Here is an 18,980-nt window from a genome sequence, read left to right as displayed (position 1 = left end):
ATATGCATTTTATATGCATTTGGGTACAGTTTTTGAGCTGAGAATTGAATGGCAAGATTTTCAAAAGCGCAAAAATGAAGGCTAGTTGCATTCTAGTTTGCATATTAGTTTGTGAATTAGGGCCCACTTGTGTTTACAGCAATGGCACCTTCCTGCCCATGTTCCCCAGCAACTGGTGTACACAGGCATACTGCCTGTAATACTGGAGGTAGCATATAGCCATCAGGACTAGTAGCCATTGGTAGCCTTCTCCTCTATGAATTTGTTTAACCCCCTTTTAAAGCCATCCCAATTGGTGGCCATCACTACATCCTGTGGTAGTGAATTCCATAGTTTTAACTCTGTGCTGCGTGAAGAAGGACTTCCTTTGATCTGTCCTGAATCTCCCACCACTCAGCTTCATGGGAGGACCCCATTGGGGTTCTAGTACTGTGAGAGAGGGAGAAAAATGTCTCCCTATTGACTTTCTCCACACCATGCATACTTATGTTCAACTCTATCATATCTCCCCTTACTTGCCTTCTTTCCAAGCTAAAAATTTTATTTATTTATTTATTTATTAAATTTATTAATCGCCCATCTGACTGGTCACCCAGCCACTCTGGGCGATGTACAACCCACCATAAAACAATTTAAAACAATAAAATTTTACCATAATTTTTTTTTTTTAAAATACCCTAACCCACCCCAAATGCCTGCCTGAACAACCACGTTTTTAATGCACGATGGAAGCTCATTAAAGAGGGGGCATGACGGAGTTCCCTAGGGAGGGAGTTCCACAGAGTGGGGGCCACCACAGAGAAGGCCCTCTCCCTCGTCCCCACCAGTCTAGCTGTCCTGGCTGATGGGACAGAGAGAAGGCCATCTGAGGCTGATCTTGTTAAGCGGCCTGTCTGGTGTTGCTGGAGGCGCTCCTTAAGATAGGCTGGGCCGGAACCATATAGGGTTTTAAAGGTCAAAACCAACACCTTGAATTTGGCCCGCAAAACAACTGGTAACCAGTGCAACTCCTTCAGCACTGGAGTGATGTGATCTCGCCGGTGGCTGCCTTTAATCAGGCGAGCCGCCGCGTTCTGTACCAGCTGCAGCTTCCGAACCGTCTTCAAGGGTAACCCCACGTAGAGCGCATTACAGTAGTCTAAACGAGAGGAGACCAGGGCATGTACTACCGATGGGAGTAGATGGTCGGGAAGGAAGGGGCGCAGCCGCCGTATCAGATGGAGTTGATACAGCGCTGTCCGGCTCACAGCTGACACCTGAGCCTCCATGGACAGCTGGGAGTCCAAAATGACCCCCAGGCTGCGGACCTGGTCTTTCAAGGGTAGCCGTACCCCATTCAACACCAGGTCAACATCCCCCAGCCTCCTCTTGTCTCCCACCAAAAGTACCTCGGTCTTGTCAGGGTTCAGCATAAGCTTATTCCTCCCCATCCAGCCCCAAATGTTCTAACCTTTCCTCATAGAGGAGTTGGTCCAGCCCCTTGATCATTTTAGTTGCCCTTTCCTGTACTTTTCCCAGCTCTACAATATCTGTGGAATGAAAAAGATGGAATAAAATGCAGTCTGAGCTTGTTAGGGGTATCATGTGGTTTTGGGGTGGGGTTCTTTTTGGTAGCCTCTGCAGGTTTGAAGGTATTCTTGCTTCTCGTTAGCAATTCAGCAAATTTCCATAGCACAGCAGCATAGCCCTTGCTTCATCTGGAGCCTATGTTCCTTACTGAAGTTTTTTTCTCCCCTTCCCCCTGCCCCCCCGACCTTGAAAAGCTGAAGATCAGCTGCTCCTCTTTATTTTACATGTCACCTCTGGCAAAAGTTCATCCGCTTCAGGTGCCAGCGAGGGCTGCTTTCTTATTCTCATTCATCTTCGCTCCTCGGCAAAGAGCGATTAGGACTGCAGTCCCTTGCCCACTGACAGAGAAGTAAGTCTCATTGAACACAGTGGGATGTACTTACAAGTAAAAGCATGATGCAGAGGAGGCAGTAAACTACTTCTTGCAAATTTGAAATGGGGTTCGTGCAGAATGTGAACTAACTCTTGCTCAATGTCTTCACTGGGCAAAAGTCCATAGAATGTTGGACTTGGTACCCAAATAGATGCAATGACAGCCACTAACTTAGATGGGTTTAAAAGGGGAACTATATAAATGTATAGAGGAGGAAGGGGTCTATGCATGGTTGTTAGTCATGTTGGTTATACAAAACTCGATGGGATTGGACTTGATGGTCTTGTAGGCCCCTTCCAACCCTACTATTCCATGATTCTATGAAACCTCCCAGGTTCAAGGTCAGTATTTTTATTTTATTATTTATTATTAAATTTATTAATCGCCCATCTGGCTGGTCACCCAGCCACTCTGGGCAATGTACAGCATATAATAAAACAGTTTAAAACAATAAAATTCTACAATAAAGACATTTTCTAAAATACCCTAACCCACCCCAAATGCCTGCCTGAACAACAACGTTTTTAATGCATGATGGAAGCTCATTAAAGAGGGGGCATGGCGGAGTTCCCTAGGAAGGGAGTTCCACAGAGTGGGGGCCACCACAGAAAAGGCCCTCTCCTTGTCCCCACCAGTCTAGCTGTCCTGGCTGATGGGACAGAGAGAAGGCCATCCGAGGCTGATCTTCTTAAGTGGCCTGTCTGGTGCTGCTGGAGGCGCTCCTTAAGATAGGCTGGGCCGGAACCATATAGGGTTTTAAAGGTCAAAACCAACACCTTGAATTTGGCCCGCAAAACAACTGGTAACCAGTGCAACTCCTTCAGCACTGGAGTGATGTGATCTCGCTGGCGGCTGCCTTTAATCAGGCGAGCTGCTGCGTTCTGTACCAGCTGCAGCTTCCGAACCGTTTTCAAGGGTAACCCCACGTAGAGCGCATTACAGTAGTATAAACGAGAGGAGACCAGGGCATGTACTACAGATGGGAGCAGATGGTCGGGAAGGAAGGGGCGCAGCCGCCATATCAGATGGAGTTGGTACAGCGCTGTCCGGCTCACAGCTGACATCTGAGCCTCCATGAACAGCTGGGAGTCCAAAATGACCCCCAGGCTGCGGACCTGGTGTTTCAAGGGTAGCCGTACCCCATTCAACACCAGGTCAACATCCCCCAGCCTCCTCTTGTCTCCCACCAAAAGTACCTCGGTCTTGTCAGGGTTCAGCTTCAGCTTATTCCTCCCCATCCAGCCACTCACCGTCTCCAGACATTTGGACAGGGATTCTACGGCCAACCTTGGTGAAGATTTGAACGAGAGGTAGAGCTGCGTGTCACCCGCATATTGATGACACTGCACCCCAAACCTCCTGATGATAGCCCCCAGCGGCTTCACATAGATGTTAAATAGCATCGGGGAGAGGATGGAACCCTGTGGCACCCCCACAAGTGAGTGGCCATGGGTCCGAAACCTCTTCTCCCAGTGCTACCCTCTGGTACTTGCCAGAGAGGAAGGACCGGAACCACCGCAATACGGTGTCTCCAATGCCCAACCCCTCCAGGCAGTCCAGGAGGATACCATGGTCAACGGTATCAAAAGCCGCTGAGAGGTCGAGGAGAACAAGGAAGGAGCATTCACCCCTATCCAGAGGCCTCCTCATATCATCTACCAAGGCGACCAAGGCCGTTTCTGTCCCATGCCCAAGCCTGAAGCCTGACTGAAATGGGTCTAGATAATCAGTTTCTTCCAAGTGTGCCTTCAACTGCATCGCCACAACCCGCTCAATCACCTTGCCCCAAAATGGCAGATTCGAGACTGGGCAAAAGTTGTTCAGAACTTGAGGATCCAAGGAGGGCTTCTTAAGAGCAGTCTTATCATTGCCTCCTTGAGGGCTGATGGCATCACTCCCTCCTCAAGGGAGACGTTCACCACTGCCTTGATCCCCTCACCCAGTCTCTCTCTGCAGCTCATAATGAGCCAAGATGGGCAAGGATCAAGCAAGCAGGTGGTCGCCCTTACAGATGAAAGCACCTTGTCCACTTCATCAGGAGGAAGAAGCTGGAACCGATCCCACAAAACCAGTTTGCCACAGGCCGCCTCTTGCTCACTAACTGTATCCACAGCGTGCAGAGTAACACTCCTAATCTGACCAATTTTATCTGCAAAGTGCCTTGCCAAAGCCTCACAGGAGGTCTTAGAATGCTCCAGTGGTTCAGGAGCCACAGGACTGACCAGGCTCCGGACCACTTGGAACAGCCTCCTGGGACAGCACTCTGCAGACGCGATAGAGGCAGTATGCCTCTGATAACCAGATACTGTGGGGCAACAGTGCAGGGGAGCTATTATGCTCATTCCCTGCTTTGGGGCCTCCCCAAAGCACCTGGTTGGATACTGTGGGAAAACAGGAATCTACGGGAATCTTCTGTTTGAACTTAATATGTTAGTATATTGAATATATGGCACTGCACCACGCCAAGTTAAAATGAGCCCAGAACTGTCCACTCAGACTGGCCATATCTTCTCAGGCCTCAGGCAGAGGTTGTTCCCAGCCTGGAAATCAGGGCTGGCCAAAGCAAAGAGGCCATTGGGGCCCCCAGGTGAGATATCCATGAGACTAGGCACTTCAGGCTAGGGCTGACGAGAAATGTGTTTCGCTTCATTTTCGATCAGGATTTACCCCATTTGCACATTCTGGCCCAAACACGGACTCAGTTGCAATCTGAGGTTGAAAACCATACATTTCCAAGCTTGTAATGTGATATGTGGACCCCCCCCCCCCGCAATGCATTTGACAGCATGCATGCATGAGAAAAATATGCATGGAAAAACATGTACTTTTGGAAAATGTGCACAAATATGCTTTAATCAATGGGACAAGAATACATACATTTCAAAGTTTTTCCCAATTGGTGCATACATTTGGGAAAATACACATAAAAATACACCCGTATTTTCATGCAAAAAGAAGACCCCCCCCCCCACAAATAATGCAGGCTGATACGGAACGAGCTTCGCAATGGAATTTGGAGATCTTCAGCAAGCTCAAGTTTTGCTGATTCTCGCATCCCTACTTTGGGCTGCTGTAGGACTATTGTGGGTTCTTCCAGATTCTCAGTTGTATTGGAATTCTTCATGGGATCCCATTCCTTAGAGACTGTCTTATCAGGGCCCAGATTGGGAGGGATCCTGACATTTCATGTGACCATCGAGTCCCTTGCCATCCTGGAGTATAGCTAAGTGGAAGCACAGATGTCTAGCCCTGGTTTAATCCTTTTTTAGCTAGGTTTCAGTTATGTATTTAACAACTCAGATGTGAAAGTGCTCCGTTTGAGACCTTGGAGAGTTGCTGCTAGACAGAGGACACCATACTGGACTGGATGGATAAAAGCTGACCTGGTACAGGGCAGCTTCCTTTGCTGATCTTATGCTGGAGACTTTGGAATACAGATGAAGTTCCTTGCATGGCTTGTGGGGGTCCTTGGACTGTGGCTAGGAATGGGTGAATCTATTGGTTTAACTTTCTCCCACATTTGGGTTTTTTAAAGTCTCAATTTCTTTCTCTTCCAAATATGAAGAACATTGTGAATTTTGGTACTTTACAAGTTTCTTATCAAAACTGAACTGAAACAAAATTGCCACGCATCTGCACCAACCAAAATTCAAGAGGTACAGCTAGTCCCAGCATGGGAAGGACCCTGATGAACCTGCCTGGCATGTACATAGTTGTTAAGGACGAAGAGCCTGTCAGAAAAAGAGATTGCAACCAGTGGAGGCTGGTGGCTCCCATGTCAGTGAGAAGCAGCTTGGAGAGCTCCTTTAGAGGTCTGACTGGTTCTGACTGAAACCTGGAGTGGATTCCCCACCTCACTGACATTGGAGCCACCCACCTCCACTGATGGCAACCCAGACTTTAATGAGTCAGGCATTCAAAGTGCTGGGCCCAGATGGCTGAATCTGTCAGTAGAGATGTAAGAGAATTTCATTTCAAGCAAGCAAACAAGTCTGGTTTGCAATCCCAAATGCCAATGTGAACAGGAGGGCTTTTGGAGAGTGGGGGGGGGGGGTGTGTTTGCAAATTATCAAATTTGTGATCACATTAAACAAATGTGCATTCAAAAAAAAATCTACATTTTTTTAAAATCCACATTTTCACACTTTAGTCAATGGGGGAAAGAGGCACACTTTGGAAAAATACGCAGAGAATATGCTCAGTTTCCCCATTCAAAATTGTCACTTTTCCTGTTCAAATGAGCTGAAAAACAGGACAAACATGAAAATGGGAGCAAGACGAAATGAGCTTTGAAGTGATTTTTGGAGAATTTATGCAAGCTCAACAATCCCTGGTTCTCCCACCCTTAGTTTTTTGAGTTCTTCCACATTCAATTCTTTTTAAATTTCAAGATCTCTTTGTCCCGAATATGTAGAACTTTATGTGTTCTGGTAAATTCTTATCAAAATCAAACTGAAACAAAATTCTCGCCCATCCCTAACTGTGGCTAGACCTTGCAACACAACCTGCATGGTCTACTCCAGAATTTAGAAGGAGCAGAATGGATTCCTTCTAAATGGATAAAACCTTTTCAGGTTTCAGGATAAAACCTAAATGGATAAAACCTTTAACCATTAACACCTTTCAGAGCAGAATTTCTCCTCACCCCTATCCCCCATTAAAAGCCAGCACCCTACTTCAAGATAGCTCAATAGGCGTTAGAGCAGATGCTGCACATCTTATCTGGGACCCGTTTCCAAAACTGGAGGCACTGTTGATTGGACACTCCTGAGAAACCGTGCCAAGGCCCCGAGGAAGTGCTACTCTTCTGCCCATCTCCTGCAGTGCCCTGAAAGTCAGCAGATACATCCCAGGCTGAGAGGATAAACAAACATGACATCTGTTTTTTGTACCAGGTCTTTCCCTGGTCAGCTCCTGTAATAACTGGGATGTTTCCTTCTGCCATTCTTTATTCATGGTAGCAACATAACATTTTTGTTGCCCTGGTGCCTGCTGGAAGCTTCAGTTCTCTGTGCCATATGTCTGTTCATTAAACACATCCCTTCGGAGAACAAAGAAACCAGATTGTCTGCTTCCATCTCAAAAAGCATTTTTTTATTCCCTTTCTTCTTCGAGTAGCCAACGTCAGCTGCAGTTGTGCTGCCCCTTTCTCTTGCTGGCCCATTTGATGATTAAGGTTGCCATTACAGGTGCTATCGACTAATCATATTATTTCAGCTTTGTGTGGAGATCCCCCCCTGCCCCCACAACCATCAACTACCTCAGGGCTCTTCCTCTCAGACCTGACAAACCAACACTGTGTACTGCATGCTTTGAGAGCATCTCTCTGCAGTGTGTTTCATGTTAAACAATTTGGGATGGCCTCTGCTCCAGAGTTCATTCATTATGCCTGCTGCACCTGCTTGTCAAGACTGATCACTGCTTTTGGAGCAAGCATTTATGTTAGAACTTGGGCTGCCCGTATTTTAATCTTGTGTGTGTGGAATAAAAGGCCTTTGAAATCTTCTAAGTGTAAGATAGGTCAACATATGCTCAGAACAGGTGTCGTGTTACTCATCAATCTTACCAAATGCATCCCATCCCCTTGCAAATCTGGTTTCTCCCAAGTGCTTGAGAAAATTAAGAAATGCCACACATTTGGTCCACCTGTTCTGAAGTCAACAAACTAAGATGCAATAGACAATATAAGTGTATATTATCCTGCTGCTGGCTTTTACCTTGGTTCCTCCTTGGTTTTATTCTATTTTAAACGTATGGGTTTTTATACTGCGTTTTTACTACGTAATTGCATTTTATGGTTTTACATTTTGTTTTGTGAACCACTCAGGGAGCTTTGGCTGATGGATGTTATAGAAATGTAATAAATAAATAAATAAATAAATAAATAACCTATAATATACTAAGATGGACCCTTGGTCTGATCAGCTGGAAGAGCCCAAGAGTCTATCTCTTCCAGCATCCTGTTTCCCAGAATGGCCAGCCAGATGCTCACAAACAGGGCATGAAGGCAACTCGGAGGCTCCGTTTGAGGTTACTCTGACTCAGGGCCAGCTCCAGGCCCTGCAGGGCCCTTGGGCAAGACACCCTCGATGGGCCCTTCTCCCTCAGTGAGTCCTCCTTCCCATCAATGCTGTTATCACCTGTAGCTGCTCTTCTTCCTCATCGTTGATACCGCCTGCTTGCTTGCCAGGCGGAGAGGCAATGAGCAAGCAGGCAGTGGCATCTCCTGATCCTCTTTACAACATCACCATTTTCTGAGCCAGGGTGAGAGCCAGGTTGCAGGGGCTCTTGTCAGTGGGTCCCTGCTGTGGTTTGGCCCTTGGCAGATGCCCAACTATGCTGACCCTTGAAGCTGGCCTTGCGTATGGCTGATCACATTGATAGACCGATCCTACAGAAAAATTTCCTTGCTGGGTCAGACCAAGCATCCATCTAGTCCAGCATCCTGCTTACACTCAGTGGCCAACCAGATGCCACTTAGAAGCCCACAAGTAGGACTTGAAGGCAATAGCCTTCTCCCATTGTTTTGTCTCAGCCACTGATATTCAATGACATATACTGCTTCTGAACATGGAGGTTCTCCATTTTGCTACCATGATATAGGAAGGACTAGGAATGAGTGGATCTGTTTAGTCCAGTTCTGTGGATTTCCTCCCCCCACCTCTGAGTCTGTTCTATACTGGATCCATATGGATGGTGGGTTGGGGGGGGGGTATGAAAAAACCAGCAAGGTTTGTTTGGTGATTTTTTGGAAATTGTGCACATTTCTGTGCACATTTTTCAAATCATATCCATTTTTTGTACGCTTCTAGCTACTGAGTAAATCATGTTCATGCATACTTTTGAAATGTATTCATTTTCAAAATATACGGGGCTTTCGATTGTGAGCATTGAATCTGACACATATATCCTGTTCCATGGAATGCATCACAAGCCTGAAATGTATGGATTTCAGTATGCAAAGTCTGTCCATTTCTAGGGGGGCAAGCCACAAAACAAAACAAAACAAAAATCCAACAGAGCAGATTCTTCATATGTCCCTTGGAAGAGAAGAGGCTTACTTTGTAACAAAACAGATTAATGCTTAATTCAGCCCTGCTAAATGCCTCCTGTGGGAGGCCCGTGAAAGAGCAATGGTGGTTTCTAACTAAACATATGCTCCTGCTGAAGATGTTTTGGCAGGCTCCCGTCATTTCTCCTTGGTAATGGTGAACGTGTTCGTTTGCAAATTTATCGACTTCCAAAAGTGCTGTTACTGAAGAGATGACAGTCTGAGTTCTCCAGTCCCCCCCCCCAAGTTGTATTACATCCCATTCATGGAAAAGGTGCCAAAATGGTGAGCAGCAGGATGGGATCTACCACCTTGAACATGGCCAACGTCAAGGGTAGGCATGGTGGGGCACCAGCTGAGGGCCCACACCCCAGCAAGGGCCCACTGACAAGAGCCCCCTGGAGTTGCTCCTCCACTTCCCCATTGCAACCTCCTCTCGCTCTGTCCACATATGAAGTCATTACTGCCTAACTGGTGAAATGTATTCAGCACAGAATGTTACTTCCACACTACCATTTAGATACCACAATGGGAAGAAGGTGGAAATAGCAGCCATCTCCCCTGTCATAAGCTACCAAGCTTCCAGGGTTCAGTGTCAAGGGTAGGCATGGTCGGGCACCTGCCGAGGGCCCACACCCCAGCAGGGGGACCCTGGCAAGAGCCCCCTGGACTTGCTCCCCCTCTTCACCCCTGAAACCTGCTTGTTCGCCCGCCTCTTGCTCTGGCCCTGACAACGGTGGTGGTGAGGAGGAGCAGCAGCAGACTTGGTCCCTGGCTCTCTGCCTTCGAAGCAAGCAGGTGGCCGCCATGACAAGAAAGAGGAGGGGGACCAAGAGCCCCTCAGGCCAGTGGGAAGGGAGGGCCACTGAGGGAGGGGCCCCGTGGAGGGCGTCTTGCCCAAGGGCCCTCAAAAACCTGGCACTGGCACTGACCTTGAATATGGTACCTGAAAGCCTTGCGCTGCTGCATTCACCACTGTGACTGGCCGTAGTGACTGTGGACTTTAGACGTCCTCCATTTTGAAGGAAATGGGCTTTTTTTTTTGCCCAGATTGGTTGCTTCAGTGTAGGGCAGGCTTGCAGTAGGAGGCAGCCACCGCGGGTGGCAGGTGCTGGGGGGTGGCGAGGTATTGGTGTGCCACATGGCCTCCCAGGCACCCCCTAAGCAAGGCTGCTGTGTACACCCAAGTATTCCACTTGGGTGTAGTGGAAAACCCTGGCTAGTCCCAGCATCCAAGGAAGGTTCAGCTGCCAATGTCGTCATGGGAGGCGGCACCATCTTGCCCTTCACTTCTGGCAGCAAAATGTCTTGGGCTAGACCTGCCTCCATGGAAGAGCTCCCTTTAAATCTCGCATGACCTGTTATGCTCCCTCTGAAGACACAGGTTCACAGCCCGGGAGTTCTCCTGAACCCGGACATACACCTGGAGGCCTAAGTGACCAGGTGCACCGTTTCCCGGGAAAAAGGAAAGACCTAGCCTCAGCCATTCATACGCATTACCTCCAGGTTAGAAGAGAAGAAGAAAGTGGTAGCGTTGTCTTAAAAACGTAAAGGTAAAGGTGTCCCCAACCAGTCATGTCCAACTCTAGGGTGTGGTGCTCATCTCCATTTCTAAGCCCAAAAGCCAGCGCTGTCCAAAGACGCTTCCGTGGTCATGTGGCCGGCATGACTGAACACCGAGGTGCACGGAACACTGTTACCTTTCCCGCTGAAGCGGTACCTATTTATCTACTTGCAATTTCTTGCTTTCAAACTGCTAGGTTGGCAGGAGCTGGGACTGAAGACGGGAGCTCACTCTGTCACGCGGCACTCGGGTCTCGAACTGCTGACCTGCCGACCTTCCAGTCTGCAGTTCAGCGTCTTAACCACTAAGCCACCACGGCCCCAACATTGTCTTAGATATATACATAAGGCCAGTTGTACAAACTGGGGGAATTTGGCAAGGTGGATGCACAATAGCTAGCTGGTCTGTGTTTTGAATTGAGGAGGAGATAGCACAGTCAGATTGTTGTGCAGTAGCGTGGAGTGTGGGGCATTAAGAGCACTGGTTAGACTGGGTGGGTGCATAATAGCTAGCCTGACTTTTCTGGGAATGGGTGACCACTAGGGGATGGCGTGCAATCAGTCTAGGTTTCGGTGCCTATAGCGATGCTAGGATCCAAAATCACACACATTCTTCAGAAAATCCTACCCTTGTGAAAACTGCTTATCTGCTTTTGCAGATAAGTGTCCCGAACATACAATGTCACTTTTGGGGGGAGACAGAGGGCTGCATCCAATGGTGTTATGCGGCCAGCAGAGGGGAATCACTGCCAGAATGGATTCCCCGTTCCCCATGAAGCCCCCTGCACACCCCTAAATCTGCTTTGGAGGGTTGGGGGATCCTATGGAGCAGATTTGAGGCATGTGTGGGTCCTGCAGAGGGGAGGACAGGATGGGGAAGTCCTGTCATGCAAGCAGAATTCCCATTGTGCATGCAGAGGAGCCAACCCAGAAATATTTAGAGAAAGAATTGGGTGACAGGGCGGTGGTTTGCACATGGGGGGAAACACAGAACACTCCATCATTTGAATGTCCCATTCCAAAGTGCCTATCTGGCTCGTGCAGACCCAAGTAAGGCATGGAGACAGGCGCAAATGAACTGCATTTTCTTCTCCCAGTGCTCTGCAGCCATGTGCTTTCCCAGGTTGCAGACACAGCTGTAGCATTTAACTCGCCCTGGCTGCTGATTTCGAATGCAAGTCTTGTGGAGAGATTGACAAATGTATTAAACGCAACATTGGCAGCCTTCTGCTTGCAACTTGAGATATCGGAGAGCGACAGCTGGGAACTTGATTCCTGTTGAGTTTAGTTCTTAGCTCTGTTTGCAAACTGTTCGTAAATCAATCCTGATTTTCTCTGAAATGTTTGTGTGCATATGGATATGTAATAAATCTGTACCATTTTGGGGGTAATTTGGGGGAAAGATGATATCCAGAAATAGAGAACAACCAATATTTCTTTAAAGAGCTTCTCAGAAGTGCTACGCTTCTCGAACTATGAGATCAGCAGAATGCAAGACATAAGTGATGGAGGAGAACTCCTTCTCCTGTATGAACCCACTATCCCCTGTTCACTAAGGCCATTGTGTGCAGATTTGCTCCATACATGAAGTTAGTTTGATTGAGATGAGTAGCAAGGACTTTTTGGTAGTGGCATCGTCATGGTGGAACTACATTCCCCACAGGGGTTAGTCAGCCAGGTTCATTTTCTCTTTTACAAAAACAAACAAACAAAGAAGACCTTTTGAGTTTTGTTGATTCACTTGCTGACACAATCTTTTTTCTTTCTTTTTTTTCTTAATGGTCAGGCAGCCTATCCAGCACTCCCTGTACCCTCACACTGGAAAGCAGCGGGGAAATGATGGGGAGCTACAGGGGCCAGTCTGGGTTATACACCCGTGCAGCAGTACCTGAGCCCCAGAGCTGCTTCCCCTGTGGTGCCTCGGAGGATGCTGGGGGCCTGGGGCTAGTGCTGTGCCGGAAATTTCTCCCACATCTTTTTGACCCTTCTCATTCAATTTGATAGAAGAGAAATTGCTCTTTTTTGGAAAGAAATTCAAGGGTGAAGAAATTTCAGAGGAATTCTCATGGGCTTGGTTTGGGTTTCTTGGGCTTACCTCACTAAGGAGGTGGCCGAGGCGTGAGCACAAGCGTCCTGTTCTTCATTGTACAATCACCTCTCTGGCCACCTGTAGCTTCCTCGCCTCCCTACACTTCATGGTGCCTTAAACTGGGCTTCAGTTGAGGTAATTCCTCCCATACAGCTTTTTCAAATCAGGACGTGCAGGCAGCCTGGGAGGCTGGCTGTGATTAGGTAAGCTACACATTATAAAACATCCTGAATGTGGCAGAACAAGGGAAGCTTCTTTCATGGGGGGAGAAAACTTTCAGGATATTGGAGAACAGATTTTGGCAGAGCACCAGCTCCACCTCATCCCTGGAGCTGGACACAACACTTCCCTGCATTGTGGTGGGTGCAAACTGGGGGCCGGCCTGCCAAGATAGCTGATGCTGTTGCACCATGAAAACCTCCAAACCCTTAGGAAAAAAGAAATATGCTGTGCTACAAGCCCTGCCAATGGGGAGCCCTGCCTGGGAGAAACTGTTGAGAATTTCTCTTCCCCCTGGAGAAATTCGGTGAAATTGTCTCCCACATTTCTCTGCCCACAAGGTGGAGAATTTCAAGAGGCCATCTGTGCACAGCTCTAGCTGGGGCACAATGTTCTGGCACTTGCACAGCACTTGCAGTACCAGAATGCATGCATCCAGATTGGTACTTGGCCTTGCACATTCTTTTCAGCATTGCTAGATCATGTGCCAGCTGAGGAAAGGAGAGACGGCCGGGGGGCGGGGGAGAGAGAGAGAGAGAGAGAGAGGCAAACAAACAGACAGACCATTTGTGTGTGTTTCTCATTGGGTCCCAGGTTTCAAGTTGGGGGGTTCAGTATGGCCCCCCCCCGGTCTTGAGATGAGGACAAAATGCTCCACATTATGAGAGAATGCTGGTGTGTGTGTGTTTGAAATATCAATGGAATAATGTTGCTTTTCTTCATTCCTCCTTTTAGTGCTGATGAGCGCTTTGATGCTACGTTTCATACAAATGTTTTGGTGAACTCTTCGGGATACTGTCAGTATCTCCCCCCAGGTAAGAATTGTCAGGACCATGGGGAAATGACATTTCCCATGACACCCGACATACTTCCAGAGTTGAGAAGGAAAGGGAGGGAGGGAGGAAGGGAGAGGGATGGATGGATGGATGGATGGATGGATGGATGGATGGCCTTCTTCCCTGTTGTTGCTAACACAGAAGGTGTCGCCACCATCTCAGCAAGGTAAGTAGGTAGGTGGAAACAGGATGGAGGAAGAAAGGCATTCTGCTCTGGCTTGGATTAAAATCCAAGATGGAGATAACCTTGGAGCTATAATGCTTGCTTTTGTACTGAAGGCAAGTATTACGTGCTGCAAGAGTTCATATTCTGAGCCTGGGGTTTATGGAGTTTTGTGGCATCTCTATTCTCAAGATCATTTCAATATGCTAAATTCACTGATGGTACAGATGAGGCTTACATGTAATAATCATGTGATGAGCAGATCCTGTACCTGTAGCCTCAATTGATCTGGGATAGCAAGTGTGGGATTCACTTTTGGAAGTATCTGCAGTACCTGGGAAGTATTAAATAATTCTGTTGGGGTGGGGGTGGGGAAACAGTGAACCCTGTTGCCTTGCAAATTAAAGGAGTTCTAGAGGTGGAATGAAAAGCAACAACAGCAATTGTCAAAAGATACAGTAAAATGACATCAGTTTGACAACAGCAATGTCGATACCCTAATTTTGCATTCAGCTTATGGTAGAAACACTTTCAAACAGATCCGTTGTTTTGAATGTCAGAGTGTGGATGTCTTTCCTGCTCAGCAGTTACATTACAAAAAAGCGAATTGCTGAGAAATAACGATTCATATTTTTCACCCCAAACATCAATGTAGGAATATTCAAGAGCACTTGCTCTATAGATGTGCGTTGGTTTCCTTTTGATGTCCAGAAATGTAAATTGAAGTTTGGATCTTGGACTTATGGTGGATGGTCTTTGGATCTGCAAATGAAAGAAGCAGAAATATCTGGATACATTTCAAACGGCGAGTGGGATTTAGTTGGTAAGCTCCATGGATCTTTCTTCTCCATGCTGCTTCAGTTCAGCAGGGGAGATCGGCTTTCAGATGTGAAACTGATGCTGAGGTACATCTGAAGAGGCATTGTCACCTGTGGCAGGATACTCACCTGGGTCCTGCTGAGCTGGTTGGATGTGTCTTTTCGTGTGGATGTGTGGTTTCTATGCAGGCCCACTGCTTGTCGTGCTAGATCACCGCCATAGTGTTATTCTCACAAAATTCTGTTTTTGGATTGTAAAACGGGAGGAAGTGCCCCATGGATTAACAAGGGAGCATCACTTTGTTTAAAACCAGTGAATGGACCTGACTTTGCATGGGTTGCCCTTAGTTTCATACAGTGAAGCCTTCAAACAAATTTCAAACAGCTGTTGGACATGCACTGCCCCAGCCATGGTGTACCACCACAGTCCCCTGTGGGAGGGGTCTGTCCACTCCATTCCCTTGATCGGGGGGAGGTTGACCCACAGCAGCGGGGAGAGGTCAGTCCTATAACTCTCTCCCTTGGCCTACTAATCTCTCCTGGCTTCAGACTGTATGAACTGCAAAGCTCTGTGCTGGTTAGGGAAGTCTGCCACTAGCGGCTGAAGGAGTTACTGCAGGCTTCAACCACATGGACAAATTTAAGTAAATTAGAATTAATTAATGCATTTTAAAAACAACATAACATACTGAAGTGCACACCCCTAAAGTCCCCTTAGTATACATGCCAAGTTTCAGGTGTGTAGCTGTCTCAGTCCTGGCACTATGGCACTGACAAACGTGCCGTGTGACGGAGTGAGCGCCCGTCTTCAGTCCCAGCTCCTGCCAACCTAGCAGTTCGAAAGCAAGAAATTGCAAGTAGATAAATAGGTACCGCCTCGGCGGGAAAGGTAACAGCGTTCCATGCACCTCAGTGTTCAGTCATGCTGGCCACATGACCACGGAAGCGTCTTCGGACAGCGCTGGCTCTTGGGCTTAGAAATGGAGATGAGCACCACACCCTAGAGTCGGACACGACTGGTTGGGGACACCTCTACCTTTTAACCTTTTTTAGTAACCATTATAGACATAGAGCTCCGGGGGGGGGGGGGTGTCTCCAGGGGAAGGGAATGACTATTGGGAGCTGCCAAGGTCAGAACCTGGAATCCTAGGGCCTATGTATCGCTGCCCTGTGGGGTGAGTCATGGGGCTACAAGCTGGAGAACTGGCTAGGCGGTAAACCCCTCCTTCACCAGGGAATGTTATATTGTTTCTCCCAAAATGTCTTGGAATGAACATCCGGGACATTTTGGGGTTAACAATATGGCAGCCAGGCCACTGATATCAGTGCCGTCTTGTGTTGCTGCCAGCATCACTGCCTGCCACACCAGCAAAATAAAGCTAAAGAAATAGGGGAAAAAGGGAGCTTTCCTGACACCACTGGTAAAGGTAAGGGCCTCAGATGATGGCAGCAGAGATGGTCATGCACCCCTTGGAAATGGGAGAAATGGCTGCCCACACCCACTGCCTATCAATGGTGGCATGAAATCTGCTCTCAGCTTTTATTCCATAGCCTTGGGATCTTATTATCAGAAATGATTTGGGTGAAATTCAGTGGGTTACCCTTTCAAGCCCTAAATGGTTGGGATCAGGTTATCTGAAGGTTCTTCTCCTCCTGGATTTACCTATCTGGACACTAAGGTCATGATTTGAGGCCCTCCACCAGGTGCCCCCACCAAATGAGGGGAGACGAGTGGCTACAAGAGGGAGGGTGTTTTCACTGGTGGTACCCTGGCAATGGGATGCCCTCCTCAGAAAGGCTCACCTGGCCCTTACATTATGGTCTTTTCGCAGCAAGATGAAGACCTTTTTTTAAAAAATTCTCTCAGGCATTTTAAGAACTGTTTTAGTCCTTTTAGATCATTGCATTTTATTGCTGCTGGGTTTACTTTTGTTTTATGTGCTGGAGTGCTTTTACTCTTTGCTGCTGGTTTCATCTTGGTTTTATTATGTGCTGTTTTTATTCATTGTTTTATGTTTTGCCTTTTATGTTCTTAATGTATTGCACACTTCCCAGAGAACTTGGGTTATTGGACAGTTTAAAAGTATAATACGTACATACCAAATTCACTCCCCCCCCCACTTCATCTTGCCCTTGTCTCATAGGAGTCCCTGGGAAAAGGACCGAGTCTTTCTATGACTGTTGCAAAGAGCCTTATCCAGATGTGACCTTTACAGTGACAATGCGGCGAAGGACTTTGTATTATGGACTCAATCTTCTTATTCCGTGTGTGCTGATCTCTGCTCTTGCCCTTCTCGTTTTCCTGCTTCCGGCAGACTCTGGAGAGAAAATTTCACTGGGTAAACATGTTGCTCTGTTTGTTTCTAAGCAAAGATACTTTGCAATGCATGTTCTTTTCTTCCAGTTGGAAGGTTGCAATCAGTTTTTAACAAAGGGAAAGTAAGTACCCATTGAAACCTTCAAGAAATCACAGACTATTTGTGCAGGAGGTGAGAAGGGAAGGACATTTTAACAGAAGGTGAACTGAATGGATTCACCATAGTATCTTAGTTGGTTACCAGGACAACCTCTCCTCCCAGCAAATCCCTTCTTCCTCATCGAACTATTCATCTTAGAGACCAAAAGCTTATTGTGAGTGATCTTACAAAGCCCCAGGGGTAAAGAAGAGCAGAAGGGCAAATACAGTGTACTAGATGTTATTTTGTTATTTACTACTACTTCTACTAGGGAGGAGTTGTAGCTCAGTGGTAGAGCCTCTGCTTTGCATGCAAAAGGTCCCAGGTTCGATCCCTGGCATCTCGAGGTAGGGCTGGAAAAACTCCTGCCTGAAACTAGGCATGGTGGAGAATTCCGCCATGGATCTCGGTGAGGCTGAATGCCAGCGCATTTGCCCCCCCCCCCGAAATCCATGGCAGAACGAAGCCCCCCACCCCACCCACAAAATGGGCCCGGAACAGAGCCTACCTTTGTCGGCCATTCCGGTGCTCCTTGAATGGCGTCTGCGTCTGCAGCCGCCACTCGTGTCTTTCGAATGGCCGTGATAGGCTACGTAAATACTTACGTAGCCTATCACAGCTAATGCAGGGATGCCATTTGCATCCCTGCAGAGGCTGTGATAGGCTATGTAAATATTTACGTAGCCTATCATGGCAAAAAAAGGGAACACAAATGGCAGCAGCTATGGCGGCTGCCATTTGCGTTCCCTTTTTCACCGTGATAGGCTACGTAAATATTTATGTAGCCTATCACAACTACAAAAGGGAACGCAAATGGTGGCTGCCATAGCCACCGCCATTTGCGTTCCCTTTTTTTTTTGCCATGATAGGCTATGTAAATATTTACGTAGCCTATCATGGCTAAAGTGGGAACGCAAATGGCGTAGGGGACGCCATTTGCGTCCCTGCTTTAGCCGTGATAGGCTACATAAATATTTACGTAGCCTATCAGGGGCCGGCATAGGGACGCAAATGGCATCCCCTACACAGGACGCCATTTGCGTCCGCAGCAGCCTGGCAGCAGCTGGAGGCCCCACTGCGGGTTGGCCTGGCTGGCAGCTCCGTGGCCTGGCCACGGAGTGGAGCCAGCCGGGCAGGATTCCGGGGGGGAGGAACGGATTGCCTCCCCCCCCGTCGAGGATTCCGGGGAGAGGAATTGGATCTCCTTCCCCCCATCTGCGGAACCCGGTGGAGCCAGGTAAGCAGGGTTTCGTACACCCCTACCTGAAACCCTGGAGAGCCATGGCTGCCAGTCAGCGTTGAAAGTACTGGGCTAGATGGACCAAGGGCCTGACTCCTATGTGCTCCTATGTGCTCCTATGTGCTCCTATGTGCTCCTATGTGCTCCTATGTTCCTACAACTGCTATTACTACTTCTATTTTATTCATACATATCCTGGCAATGGGTGTATTATCAGGCTCTCCTACTGTACAGAGAAGACCTAAATGTGTACATTGGTACATGCATAAATCACCTTCAAATGTCATTCAAATGGGCAGATGATGGGGGTGTGGCTACTGTGTGTCGCAGGGGGTGGGGCTATTCCAAGCTACCCCATGACCCCCTTACACATTCCTTCCACATGTGTTGGGGCTGTGTGGAACCCTCTTAAATTTCCGTGCAAGTATTTAAAGACATTATTTTGTTGTAATGCTTGCAAGTACCCTGCAAGATAGGTCACAGTTATTACCCTCATCTTGCTGGTGGGCAGCTGAGGCAAAGAGGGGTGGCTCCCCTAAAAAGCTTGCCAGTGAGTCTGCAACAGAGGCGGCATTCAAATCAGGCATTTCCTAAACTGTAGTT

General features: G+C 47.7%; 1 protein-coding gene across 5 annotated transcripts in view; it reads left to right on the top strand.

Annotated features, from left to right (window-relative positions):
• The window catches only part of LOC146336951 (neuronal acetylcholine receptor subunit alpha-7), a 123,567-nt gene that overhangs the window by 93,164 nt on the left and 11,423 nt on the right, over nt 1-18,980 (top strand). For all 5 annotated transcript variants that reach the window (XM_084816743.1, XM_084816742.1, XM_084816746.1 and 2 more), the window contains 3 exons: nt 13,600-13,679; nt 14,519-14,686; nt 16,826-17,020. In XM_084816743.1, the coding sequence (XP_084672869.1) occupies nt 13,600-13,679; nt 14,519-14,686; nt 16,826-17,020 (443 nt within the window). The remainder of the gene's footprint in view (nt 1-13,599; nt 13,680-14,518; nt 14,687-16,825; nt 17,021-18,980) is intronic.

Source organism: Heloderma suspectum, chromosome 11 (assembly GCF_057233095.1).
Source record: "Heloderma suspectum isolate Gila_16-S chromosome 11, 16-S_ref, whole genome shotgun sequence".
Classification (NCBI taxonomy): domain Eukaryota; kingdom Metazoa; phylum Chordata; class Lepidosauria; order Squamata; family Helodermatidae; genus Heloderma; species Heloderma suspectum.
This window is presented reverse-complemented; position numbering and strand designations above follow the sequence as displayed.